The sequence below is a fragment of the Coregonus lavaretus genome, assembly GCF_964263955.1.
Source record: "Coregonus lavaretus genome assembly, chromosome: 16".
NCBI classification, from domain to species: domain Eukaryota; kingdom Metazoa; phylum Chordata; class Actinopteri; order Salmoniformes; family Salmonidae; genus Coregonus; species Coregonus lavaretus.
Genome location: NC_140003.1, coordinates 13,543,923 through 13,557,515, shown reverse-complemented (window position 1 = coordinate 13,557,515; position 13,593 = coordinate 13,543,923). Strand labels below are relative to the sequence as shown.

At 44.4% G+C, this 13,593-nt stretch overlaps 1 protein-coding gene across 1 annotated transcript in view; it reads left to right on the top strand.

Moving 5' to 3' along the window:
• LOC311143254 (bromodomain adjacent to zinc finger domain protein 2B-like) overlaps positions 1-13,565 on the top strand; it is a gene marked incomplete at its 5' end in the record, with an annotated part of 39,939 nt that extends 26,374 nt beyond the window's left edge. Inside the window, 14 exons of the mRNA XM_084179068.1 lie at positions 226-461; positions 1,125-1,199; positions 1,509-1,737; positions 1,977-2,039; positions 2,148-2,292; positions 2,506-3,197; positions 3,599-3,887; positions 4,038-4,193; positions 5,167-5,327; positions 5,482-5,690; positions 10,116-10,251; positions 11,068-11,390; positions 11,893-12,036; positions 12,148-13,565. Coding sequence (XP_084035194.1) covers positions 226-461; positions 1,125-1,199; positions 1,509-1,737; positions 1,977-2,039; positions 2,148-2,292; positions 2,506-3,197; positions 3,599-3,887; positions 4,038-4,193; positions 5,167-5,327; positions 5,482-5,690; positions 10,116-10,251; positions 11,068-11,390; positions 11,893-12,036; positions 12,148-12,304 — 3,015 coding nt within the window. The 3' untranslated portion in view covers positions 12,305-13,565. The remainder of the gene's footprint in view (positions 1-225; positions 462-1,124; positions 1,200-1,508; positions 1,738-1,976; positions 2,040-2,147; positions 2,293-2,505; positions 3,198-3,598; positions 3,888-4,037; positions 4,194-5,166; positions 5,328-5,481; positions 5,691-10,115; positions 10,252-11,067; positions 11,391-11,892; positions 12,037-12,147) is intronic.
• Between the last annotated feature and the right edge of the window lie 28 nt (positions 13,566-13,593).

Below are 13,593 nucleotides of genomic sequence, written 5' to 3'. Positions count from 1 at the left end.
GGTCACACTTCATTTGGTTAGTCCCATATAGATGCTCTACCGATGGTCATACTATCAACAAACTGTTTGTTGATAAGCAACTGCTTGCTAAGGTTACGGTTAGGTTTAGGATAAGGGTGAGGGTGATGGCTAGAGTTATGAACATCTTCTGAACATCTACAAACCATCTTCTTGGTACTATCCAAATAAAGTGTTACCAATATATGTCCCTCTCCGCCCCACCAGACGAAGACGGCCCTGGGGGACCACCTGAGTAACGTGGGCATCAATCGGGACAACGTGTCGGAGGTGCTGCAGATCTACATGGAGGCTCACAGTGGGGGGACGGAGCTGCAGACTGATCTGGGGGAGGTCACGGCCAGTCTGAAGACCAAGGCCTTCCAGGCCCACACGGCCACACAGAAGGCCTCGGTCCTGGCCTTCCTGGTCAACGAGCTGTCCTGCAGTAAGAGTGTTGTCAGGTAAGAGAGGACACTGAACTCTAGTCACAGCAGCTCTGCTATCTAGATCACAACACTGCTAAGTTTAACTATTTAGACAAATTATGTCAAGTTAAGTGCTTTAGGCTTGCATGTGGGAAACTACTTTGTTGATATTTGATGTTGTTCAGTGTCCATACAAAAAATGATTAAGGGCTCTATTCAATCTGTAAAGCTGAAGCGTTACAGATTCCGCAATAGAAATGTAAAGGTAGTTTCCGACTGAGCCGACATATGCAGCATTTACCGTGAATGCAGTCTCCGCTAAAGCATTGCCTTTAAATGTAAATCACGCGATGTGGATTGAATATAGCCCAATGTTATTCTGAGCACAGATTTGTTTTGTTGATTGATGCCTGTATCACTCATCTTTGAGCATAAAGCGGGTTTTGCTGGACATAGTACTGTTTTATTAATTGGGACTTGCATTTTTTGTGTTCTACCTCTAATATCAAAAGAAAGAGTTGTGTTGTCATGGAGCGTTTCATTGGGTTGCATGAGGTAGATTATGTGACAACTGGCAATGCTTTAAAATACAATCTTGTTGCTCAAGTAAAATTGTGCAACTAAAACCTTACTTCACCTTTTTTGCATTGTTTAACAAAGTCGATCTATCTATAATTGGTGCTTCGTGCTTCTTTGCAGTGAGATCGACAAGAACATCGATCACATGACCAACCTGCGACGGGACAAGTGGGTCATCGAGGGCACACTTCGCAAGTGAGCACCTGAGCCATCTCAAGGAGCACTCAGGAGAAGGCTGTGTGGACATGCATTAATAGACCTGTATTACCTAATGGGTGTTCAGTGAAAAATGAAAGATATCATAACAGAATTTGCTGTTTTTCCTCCAATTTGTTATTTTGTATTGTGACAGACTTGTTTGAAATTCCACTTCAAATAAATGTGGATTTGATTGGAATGTTTTGAATGTTTAAGCTTTTCAAATGTTTTTATATAGTAGAGTAGATACTAAAGCTTAGGAAAACATTTGGCACTCTTATCCTCCTGATGGTTGTCTTGTTCCAGGCTGAGGACCATCCATGCAAAGAAGACGGGGAAGAGGGACAGCAGTGTGGGGGGAGAGGAAACCCAGTCCCTTGGTACACCCACCCCAGGACGCAAACGCAAGAGGAAAGGAGGGGACAGCGAGGAGGACGAGGATGATGACGAGGACAGCGAGGACCAGGGGGATGAAGACGATGAGGAGGAGGAGGAGGAGGAGCGAGGGAAGAAAGGGAAGAAAGTGGAGGATGAGGTCAGTGAGGAAATTGTCACCTTTCCACAGGATCTAGCCACTGAACCAAATGACAATGGATTTGTCCCAAATGGCAACCTATTCACTTTAGTGCACTACTTTTTACCAGAGCCCTAGTCAAAAGTAGTGCACTACATAGTGAATAGGATGTCATTTGGGACACAACCTTAGTCATTGTTTGTCTGTTGTAAATGTCAGCCACTCCTCTGGTGTCAAATGAATGTGATCTTTCCATCTAGTATGATGGAGACCAGACAGCCAGTGTAGAGGAGCTGGAGAAACAGATCGACAAATTAACCAAGGTAAAGGGATTTTGATACCCAATGGGATCAGAGGGAGTTTTTTATGAGGGTCAGTTTCCGGGCAGAAAAGACCTCAGCCTTGATACCATTTGTGTTTTCTCTCTCTAGCAACAGAGTCAGATCAGACGGAAGCTGTTTGAGTCGTCCCACTCGTTGCGCTCCATGATGTTCGGCCAGGACCGCTACAAGCGCCGTTACTGGGTGCTGCCACAGTGTGGGGGCATCTTTGTGGAGGGTATGGAGAGTGGCGAAGGTGAGACTTAAAACACTGACATGACATACAGGCACCACACTTGTTTCTACTTACTTTATCAACTTACTATTGGGATATTATAGTTCATTTGGCTAACCCAATTCAGCTTCTTCTTCTTGTGACATGGCTTCAGATCGGTCTATATATGATACACGTGAATTTGGGTATCTCACTTTCTATAACTGTGGTTAATAATATTACTATATTTTCCAGGAGCAGAGGAGCTGGAGAAGGAGAGAGAGAGACTGAGGAGCACAGAGCTGGTCCAGGTGAAGGAGGAGGAGGTGGAAAGGAGGCCACAGGAGGTGAAGGGGAGGCTAGGGGCGTCCACACTGGAGGGTAGTAGTGACAGGCACACCGACACACCAGACAAACACACCCTCAACCTCTTCCTCCAGAAGCCTGGTTCCTTCTCCAAACTCAGCAAACTCCTGGACGTGGCCAAGATGTCCCCGGACTCAGACAACCACCCTCACAGTCTGAGCTGTAATCCAGCCAAATTCCCCACCACAGTATCCTCCCCTATCCGCCCCACCACTCAGACTACACTACCCAGCAACCCCTGTGCAGCTCCCTCTCCGCTGTGTTCAGAGGTGAAAGCGGAGCTTTCCACAGCCCTCCTCAGCCCGCGCTACCTCAGCAGCGGCCCAGGGAAGACGTCCTCCAGCCCCCAGCAGCAGCAGCTCCAGCCCAATGACCAGCTATTCAGGGTGCTGACGGAGAAGAGCTGCCACTGGTTCAGCCTGCTGCCCCGCTCCCCGTGTGACGAGTCGTCTGTCACCACCAGCTCCACCACCACCCCCCCGGCCTCCTCCTCCCTGTCCCCTCATCCCCTAGCCTCCACCTCAGCCAGCCCCAGCAACCCCGCCACCGGGATCAATAACTTCCCTTTTTCAGCTCTCCAGGTAGAGGCCCTGCACCATATCTCCATCTCTGATCCTCTAGGATTATTGTTAACATGGTGTAAGCATATTGCTAATGACAGGCATACCAGGCAGGCTTTTGATGTTGTCCCATATCGTAAGTACTGATTTCCCGGACACATGAGTGCCTGTCCTGGACTCAAAAGCATGGAGCATCTCCATTTTTTAAATGCTTTTTAGTCCTGGATTAGGCTTAATCTGTCTCTAGGAAACGACCCCCTTATGTTCATGTCTGATTTTATTCTTTAGCAATGTTCCTTTTTATTATAGCTTTATTTATAGACGGCATTTGTGCTAGTTGTCAGTGAACCAAGATCTGCTACATAACATTCACACTCCTCACCACTGTCTGTGCAATTCTCTGGTTCATGAACTCCTCCAAGCAGGTGAAGTCTGGTGTCCATATGATGGGTCTGCCATTCTGTGGATGGCCCGGTGGCATGATGATCCCCACCCTGCCCTTCTCAACCAGTCCACTGCCCCCCTCCATGCTGGGCGCTGCCTACCACCATGTGGAGGGTAATGGCAACCCCTTCCTGGCAGCAGCCAGCCTCTCCAGCAGCAAGAGTGAGTCCCCAGTGCCCCCTGGAGAGAAGCCCCCCTCTGCCCCGTCCCCTGTGGTGGAGGTGGCCAAGACCCAGGACTACCCCGACCCACTGCCCATCCCAGAGGGTAAGCATGGCACACTGCCACCCGCTGATAGGAAAGATGGGAGATGACACAACACATTCAGGATTTTAAGTGGCTGCCAAGAATTTTCATTATGTGTTGTCATGGATTTTATTTACAGAAGTCTTATTAACTTACGTGTGTGTGTTGCAGAGATGCTATCAGGCTGGTGGAGAGTGGCAGACATGGAGGAGTTGAGGAGCCTGGTCAAGGCCTTACACAGCAGAGGTATCAGAGAGCGGGCCCTGCAGAAACAGATCCAGAAACACATGGAGTACATTGCACAGGCCTGCGCCAAAAACAGAGATGGTGAGTGGTTTAGACTAGGGTTAACACATAGAATTCTCAAATGACACCCAATTCCTTATAAAGTGCACTACTTTTGACCAGGGCCCATAGGGAATAGGGTGATACAGTGCACTATAAAGGGAATAGAGTGCCATTTCAAAATGAGTCCTTATAGATGTCCAAAGTATCTTGTGACTCTTTAAATCTGACCTTTAATGATGTGGTAGCATGCATGACCTTGGTTTTAAAATTATACTGAAATGTCAACACACTGCAGGGAGAGAGTGGACTGTTCAGATGCATCATTCAGAGCTAACATGATCTTTACCACCATTCCTTAGGTTCACAATCACTTACAGCATGTTGGCGTGATTGAATGATGCTGTCTGACGGCTTTGAATTCTGTAACTTCGATGCCAAATATATTCTAAACTGAAGATTGTCTGCATGCATCTCTACAGAGCTAAGAAGGGGAGCCCGCCGCCCCAATACAAATGGCAGGGGAAACACTGCATCCCTATATTAGAAAATATCCTTCTCAAACTTCACAGTACATACTAAGATACAATAACTGTAGTAAACTTGGTTTTAGGAAACAATGTGTTTTGGGGGGGTCGTGAGTTGATCCCTATTAACCTGTCTCTGTCTCTGTCTCTCTCGCTCTCTGTCTCTCTCGCTCTCTGTCTCTCTCGCTCTCTGTCTCTCTCGCTCTCTGTCTCTCGCTCTCTGTCTCTCGCTCTCTGTCTCTCTCGCTCTCTGTCTCTCTCGCTCTCTGTCTCTCGCTCTCTGTCTCTCTGTCTCTGTCTCTCTCTGTCTCTGTCTCTGTCTCTCTCTCTCTCTCTCTCTCTCTCTCTCTCTCTCTCTCTGTCTCTCTCTCTCTCTCGCTCTCTGTCTCTCTGTCTCTCTCTGTCTCTCTTTCTCTCTCTCTCTCTGTGTCTCTGTCTCTCTCTGTGTATCTCCCTCCCTCCCTCCCTCCCTCCCTCCCTCTCTTCAGCGGCGGTGATAGACAAGTCCAAGCTGGAGGAGAACGGGATGGGCGAGGAGACAGTGGAGAGCTGGTGTGTGGAGGAGCAGGCCATGGAGATGGACATCGCTGTGCTGCAGCAGGTGGAGGAGCTGGAGAGGAAGGTCACTTCGGCCAGCCTGCAGGTCAAGGTACAGTACATCCTTTTATAGCACTGTATCCATGTGGTATGTAGTGGAGAAGGAATCTATCTGCAATGACGAAAGACTACGCTGAATAAAGTGTTCCTTCCTTCAGCACGCACACACAAACTACTGTTGTTTTTCACTTCCTATTTCCTCCCAGGGTTGGATGTATCCTGAGCCCCAGTCAGAGAGAGAGGAACTGGTCTACCATGAACACAAGCCCTTCACTAAGCTGCTTCTAGCAGGAGAGGAGCAGCCTGCAGGGGAGAAGGAGGCCAACGGCGGCTGCAGCCTGGTGCGGCGCGTGAACAACCCCCTAGATATAGCTGTAACACGGCTAGCCGAGCTGGAGAGGAACATCGAGCGAAGGTACCCGAAGAGCCCCTTAAGTACCACCATTCAGGTCAAACTGGATAATGTGCTGGGTACATTCACTGTCCCTGCTCCCACACCATCTAGTAGTGAAGAAGTAATCTAGTAGTAATGGTGAAGGGTAGGTTCATCCAGATTCCCATTTGAACACTTCGTTGGGCTTCCCTCTGCTTCACTGGAGCCTATTTTGTTATTTCGCTGTCTTGCCTGTTTCTCTCTCCCTCCTCTCTTTTGCTGATGTGTGCGTTGTGGTTTTGCTTCGTTTGTGATGTCCCTTAATGTAGGTGGTTGTATCTGTCTCTTTGGAAGCCAGTCTTTACTGTAGCTCTGCATCACACTGGTAACCGTGGTTCTATGTCAACTCATTGACTCACCACGGCAGCCTGAATGTACAGTTGAAGTCGGAAGTTTACATACAGTGAGGGGAAAAAAGTATTTGATCCCCTGCTGATTTTGTACGTTTGCCCACTGACAAAGAAATGATCAGTCTATAATTTTAATGGTAGGTTTATTTGAACAGTGAGAGACAGAATAACAAAACAAAAATCCAGAAAAATGCATGTCACAAATGTTATAAATTGATTTGCATTTTAATGAGGGAAATAAGTATTTGACCCCTCTCAATCAGAAAGATTTCTGGCTCCCATGTGTCTTTTATACAGGTAACGAGCTGAGATTAGGAGCACACTCTTAAAGGGAATGCTCCTAATCTCAGCTTGTTACCTGTATAAAAGACACCTGTCCACAGAAGCAATCAATCAATCAGATTCCAAACTCTCCACCATGGCCAAGACCAAAGAGCTCTCCAAGGATGTCAGGGACAAGATTGTAAACCTACACAAGGCTGGAATGGGCTACAAGACCATCGCCAAGCAGCTTGGTGAGAAGGTGACAACAGTTGGTGCGATTATTCGCAAATGGAAGAAACACAAAATAACTGTCAATCTCCCTCGGCCTGGGGTTCCATGCAAGATCTCACCTTGTGGAGTTGCAATGATCATGAGAACGGTGAGGAATCAGCCCAGAACTACACGGGAGGATCTTGTCAATGATCTCAAGGCAGCTGGGACCATAGTCACCAAGAAAACAATTGGTAACACACTACGCCGTGAAGGACTGAAATCCTGCAGCGCCCGCAAGGTCCCCCTGCTAAAGAAAGCACATATACATGCCCGTCTGAAGTTTGCCAATGAACATCTGAATGATTAAGAGGAGAACTGGGTGAAAGTGGTGTGGTCAGATGAGACCAAAAAGGAGCTCTTTGGCATCAACTCAACTCGCCGTGTTTGGAGGAGGAGGAATGCTGCCTATGATCCCAAGAACACCATCCCCACCGTCAAACATGGAGGTGGAAACATTATGCTTTGGGGGTGTTTTTCTGCTAAGGGGACAGGACAACTTCACCTCATCAAAGGGACGATGGACGGGGCAATGTACCGTCAAATCTATGGTGAGAACCTCCTTCCCTCAGCCAGGGCATTGAAAATGGGTCGTGGATGGGTATTCCAGCATGACAATGACCCAAAACACACGGCCAAGGCAACAAAGGAGTGGCTCAAGAAGAAGCACATTAAGGTCCTGGAGTGGCCTAGCCAGTCCCCAGACCTTAATCCCATAGAAAATCTGTGAAGGGAGCTGAAGTCAACCTTAATGACTTGAAACCTTAATGACTTGGAGAAGATCTGCAAAGAGGAGTGGGACAAAATCCCTCCTGAGATGTGTGCAAACCTGGTGGCCAACTACAAGAAACGTCTGACCTCTGTGATTGCCAACAAGGGTTTTGCCACCAAGTACTAAGTCATGTTTTGCAGAGGGGTCAAATACTTATTTCCCTCATTAAAATTCAAATCAATTTATAACATTTTTGACATGCGTTTTTCTGGATTTTTCTGTTGTTATTCTGTCTCTCACTGTTCAAATAAACCTACGATTAAAATGATACACTGATCATGTCTTTGTCAGTGGGAAAACGTACAAAATCAGCAGGGGATCAAATACTTTTTTCCCTCACTGTACACCTTAGCCAAATACATTTAAACTCAGTTTTTCATAATTCCTGACATTTAATCCTAGTAAAAATTCCCTGTCTTAGGTCAGTTAGGATCACCACTTTATTTTAAGAAATTGAAATGTCAGAATTATAGTAGAGTGATTTATTTAAGCTTTTATGTATTTCATCACATTCCCAGTGGGTCAGAAGTTGACATACACTCAATTAGTATTTGGTAGCATTGCCTTTAAATTGGTTAACTTGGGTCAAACGTTTCGGGTAGAATTCCACAAGCTTCCCACAATAAATTGGGTGAATTTTGGCCCATTCCTCCTGACAGTGCTGGTGTAACTGAGTCAGGTTTGTAGGCCTCCTTGCTCGCACACGCTTTTTCAGTTCTGCCCACAAATGTTCTATAGGATTGAGGTCAGGGCTTTGTGATGGCCACTCTAATACCTTGACTTTGTTGTCCTTAAGCCATTTTGCCACAACTTTGGAAGTATGCTTGGGGTCATTGTCCATTTGGAAGACCCATTTGCGACCAAGCTTTAACTTCCTGACTGATGTCTTGAGAGGTTGCTTCAATATATCCACATAATTTTCCTTCCACTTATGATGCCATTTATTTTGTGAAGTGCACCAGACCCTCCTGCAGCAAAGCACCCCCACAGCATGATGCTGCCACCACCGTGCTTCACGGTTGGGATGGGGTTATTCGGCTTGCAAGGCCCCCCACCCCCTCCTTTCCTCCAAAAATAACGATGGTCATTATCAGACCAGAGGACATTTCTCCAAAAAGTACGATCTTTGTCCCCATGTGCAGTTGCAAACCGTAGTCTGGCTTTTTTATGGTGGTTTTGGAGCAGTGGCTTCTTCCTTGCTGAGCTGCCTTTTAGGTTATGTTGATATAGGACTCGTTTTACTGTGGATATAGATACTTTTGTACCTGTTTCCTCCAGCATCTTCACAAGGTCCTTTGCTGTTATTCTGGGATTGATTTGCACTTTTCGCACCGAAGTACGTTCATCTCTAGGAGACAGAACGCGTCTCCTTCCTGAGCGGTATGATGGCTGCATGGTCCCATGGTGTTTATGCTTGCGTACTATTGTTTGTACAAATGAACGTGGTACCTTCAGGCATTTGGAAATTGCTCCCAAGGATGAACCAGACTTGTGGAGGTCTACAATTGTTTTTCTGAGGTCTTGGCTAATTTCTTTTGATTTTCCCATGATGTCAAGCAAAGAGGCACTGAGTTTGAAGGTAGGCCTTGAAATACATCCACATGTACACCTCCAATTGACTCAAATTATGTCAATTAGCCTATCAGAAGCTTCTAAAGCCATTACATAATTTTCTGGAATTTTACAAGCTGTTTAACGACACAGTCAACTTAGTGTATGTAAACTTCTGACCCACTGGAATTGTGATACAGTGAAATAATCTGTCTGTAAACAATTGTTGGAAAAATTACTTGTGTCATGCACAAAATATATGTCCTAACTGACTTGCCAAAACTATAGTTTGTTAACAAGAAATTTGTGGAGTGGATGAAAAACGAGTTTAAATGACTCCAACCTAAGTGTATGTAAACTTTCGACTTCAACTGTATCTATGAGTGATATTGTTACCTACAAGGTTATACCATGACATTTTAAAGACTTCCTTTAATTAAACAAACATTTGAATGTAGTTTTTATAACTGTGTGTTGAGCTACGGCTGCGCATTTAGCCCTACAGTCTGAGCTGACATCGGTATGCTATTTTCCCCACTTCAAATAGCAATTACAGGTGCACACCTAAGAGTTTCCACAAGACCTGACACAAATCAATGGAAAACACTCACCAGATAACATTTTTGTAACAATATCGATTCTATAATGGTGAAAATCAGACTAGTCATTTACCAGATGCTCTTATCCAGACCGACTTACATGAGCAATTAGGGTTAAGTGCCTTGCTCAAGGGCACAATTATAGATTTTTCACCAAGTCTGCTCGGGGATTCGAACCAGCGACCTTTCGGTTACTGGCCCAACGGTCTAAACCGCTAGGCTACCTGCCAACTTGCTTTAGCGAAAAACTACCGGAGAAAAACAGCCGGTCCGCTGTTTACCTCTGCCATGTGCATTTGCGTCATTCTAATTGGTCAAGAGAGATGAGAGCTTTTTTTCGACTACCTGGATATTTGAACTAATGTCATGATATTATTCTAATAGTGAAATAATGTCAAATGCCCATCCCTACTATGAAGCAGGTCAGTCACCTGGTCTGTGGAGTCTTGTACAGTATCTCTTAACCATGTCTACTTTGACCAAAACACTCTTCCACTCTCGTGGCTTTCTGTGCACTGCTGTTGGCAGTGTTTCTGATTGTTCTATGTGATGTTGTGAGTGGCTGGTCCTCTGATCACTTTGTCTGTCTACATCCTCTCAGGGGGGAAGAGGAACTGGCCCCGGGCATGAAGGCATGGCGCAAGGCCATGGGCGAGGTCCGCAGCGCCGCCCAACTGTCTCTCTGCATCCAGCAGCTCCAGAAGTCCATTGCCTGGGAGAGATCCATCATGAAAGTGGTACGTGTTTATTTGAAGTACAGTGCATTTCGGAAATGTATTCAGACCCCAAGCTTTTGACTCTACAAACTTGTTGGGTGCATTTTCTGTTTGTTTTGGTAGTGTTTCAGATTATTTTGTGCCCAATAGAAATGAATGGTAAATAATGTATTGTGTCATTCTGGAGTCACTTTTATTGTAAATAAAAATAGAATGTAGAAGTGTTTAGAAACATATTATATTCTTATTTACAATAAAAGTAACTCCAAAATGACACAATACATTATTTACCATACATTTCTATTAGGCAAAAAATCTTCTGAAACACAACCAAAACAAATTAAAGACAGTCTGCACTTTAACCTCAGTCATTGTATCATTTCAAATCCAAAGTGCTGGAGTACAGAGCCAAAACAACAAATAATGCGTCACTGTCCCAATACTTCTGGAGCTCACTGTATAAACATATACAGACAACAGACAGACGCACACAAACAATGACATCACACCTGCCCAGACCCACATGTTCCCACCGCATCTATCTCCAGTACTTGTAAGACTATGCCATATGGCTTTCAAATTGAGCTATTCTGTTTTTCTGTCGCCCACACCTTTTCAATATTTAAATAATAATGCATTTGATTCTTCCACTGTCTTAACGATGATAATTTGATTTCCAGTTTAAGTAAAACATTTTTCTAAATGATTGACGAGAAAAGTATGGTCCAACCCATTGGGTATCTCACCGCACCCTCATATTAATTAAATTCATCAATGACAAGTGTGATCCTCCGTAAATGCGAAATGCCTCCACTCAGCATATTTTGTGTCATTCAGGCGAGCGGTCAATCCCCCAAGAATAAGAAGCCGCAGCAGAGCCGAGCGGGAGCAGCCGGGCGAGGAGGGAAGAGAACCACTGAGGTAAAACGGAGCAGGAAACCTTCATCTGTAGCCAGCGGAGAGGTCTCTGAGGACGATGCTGCCAGCACCAGCAGCAGCACGCCAAAGAAAGGGAGCAAAGAGCCCAAAAAGAGGAAGAGCCCAGGAGAGGGGAGCCCAGCTACCAACCAGTCCAAGCAAGACAGTAGTCCCATCTGTGTGAAGAAGGCTAAGACGGCCACATCAGCCAGAGACAATGAAAAGGATCTGATGTTGTGCAGGTACAGAATGACTGCGGTTGCACCATTATTATAATAATATATTGACCCAGTAAGTGACATACACTTACACTGGTCCCAGATCTGTTTGAGTGCTTGCCAACTCCATTGCGGTCATTGTCAAGACAAACATGTTTGGCATGACAATGAGTGACGGGGAGTTGGCAATAGGGCTGTGTCGCAATATTTTTTCCATGGCAAAAATGAAAACCTGACGCAGAACTAAGTCTTTGGTCCTTTAAAAACCTGCTCTATGTAAACTATTGTGTGCAACATTAGGGCTGTTTTCCTAAAGAAATTAAATCTGCTTTCTGTTTTGTTTCCTTGCCACGATACTAACGAGTATCGTGATACTGTTAACGTCCCGGCCCCAGTTGCCATGGTATCATAAACAGGCTGGTACTCAGGCTAACATACACTAGCTGCTGTAGTATGTAATGCATTTCCATGCTGTACCATAGTTAATCTGAGGTTCATCGATTTGTTGACTCCTTGTTTTCTATAGGGTGCTCCTGGTTGAGCTGGAGGGTCACCAGGATGCCTGGCCCTTCCTGAACCCTGTCAACCCCAAATCTGTCCCTGGCTACAAGAAAGTCATCAGGAAACCCATGGACTTCTACACTATCCGAGAGAAGCTTGTCAACAGCCAGTACGTACCATACAATATTAGTATGAAAAATGATCTGCATACAGTGTGTCTGATACCTATATGATTCTGTCTCATAAATGTCATCATTAAATGTTATGTATCAATTTACAGGTACTTGAACCTCGAGACGTTTATAATCGACGTCAACTTGGTGTTTGATAACTGCGAAAGGTTTAATGAAGACAATTCGGACATTGGGCGAGCCGGACATAACATGAGGAGTTTTTTTGAGAAGAGATGGACTGAGCTGTTAAAACAAACCAACTAGGCTTGTTTTAACTACTTTATCCTCACTATGCTGTATGGGACCAGCAGTAACCACAAGCAGAGCACCTGGATTGGTCTGAAGATCGTCTTCAAGACTTCAGGCTCAAGTCTCTCCATCAGCAACCAGGGAACCTAAATTAATTTATAATTTTAAATCTACACATTCACTTCACTGATATACAGTAGAATGCTGGGGGTTTTCTTTAGCAGAGAAATGCATCCAAAGGGTTTCAAAAGGGGTGGGTGTTTTTAAAGTGCAATACCATTTCCTAGAAGAAACCACATCAGAGTTGTAACTGGGAACAAAAACTTTCCAACTAACTGTACTTATAGTTTTTTATCATTAATATTAAAGTGAATGTATTTAATTTTGTCAATTATTATTCATGAGTGAAAATGGTTCAGTCTTAGTTTTCTAAGAAAAGGAAGAAAAAAGCTAAACTGCTTTAACAAATCTTACAGAATGTTTTTTGGACATAAAACAAAAGCCAAGAGAAAAAAAAGGAATTGTTTACACTGCTCTGTGCCTCCAAGGTACCACAAGATTCATGACGTTAATACTGTAACACTGCATTTCCATGTATGTTTGCATTGCTCGCTAACTTCACACGGACAGTGAGGCAGCAATGACACATCTGTATATACTGTTCATTAATGTTAATATTAATTATTGTTTGTAATATGTGTACATACAGTATTGTTACAAGAAATCCGATATTGTTTATGCCTATGATTGTAGCGTTTAATTTCAGTCTTAAGTGATAAATACATGTATATAACCTGTAATGTATATCCTCTGCAAACACTGTGGTCTCTTCAATCTGGGTAGTTCCTTCCCCTACAAAAGTGTGTGGAGGATATTATTTCAATCTTTTGGTTTAGTATTCCTTTGTGAGTGTGTGTGTGTGTGTGTGTGTGTATATACCAGTATACAAAATGTAAACTCTGAATTCTGACATGAATATCATCAGTATAGAATCCATTGCGATGCACAGTACCTTTCATAAAAGCAGTTCTCTCCATTTGCTTTCCCACAGACCCAAGGACACAGGACGTTTGTAATAACCACTGTGTTTGAATCTTGCTGTGTGTCATGGCCTACTGGTGGCATGTAGAGCAGTTCTTTTTGTACCTGAGTCAGAGTTCTTGAAGTTATTTTATTTATGAATATTGTGGGGAAAAGTATAATTATTTTGTAGGAGCATTATTTTTCACTAGTGTGTGGGGCACGGATCTAATAAAAATGATCTTTTTCAACTCTGTATTTTGCGTTCCGTCATATTTCCATAC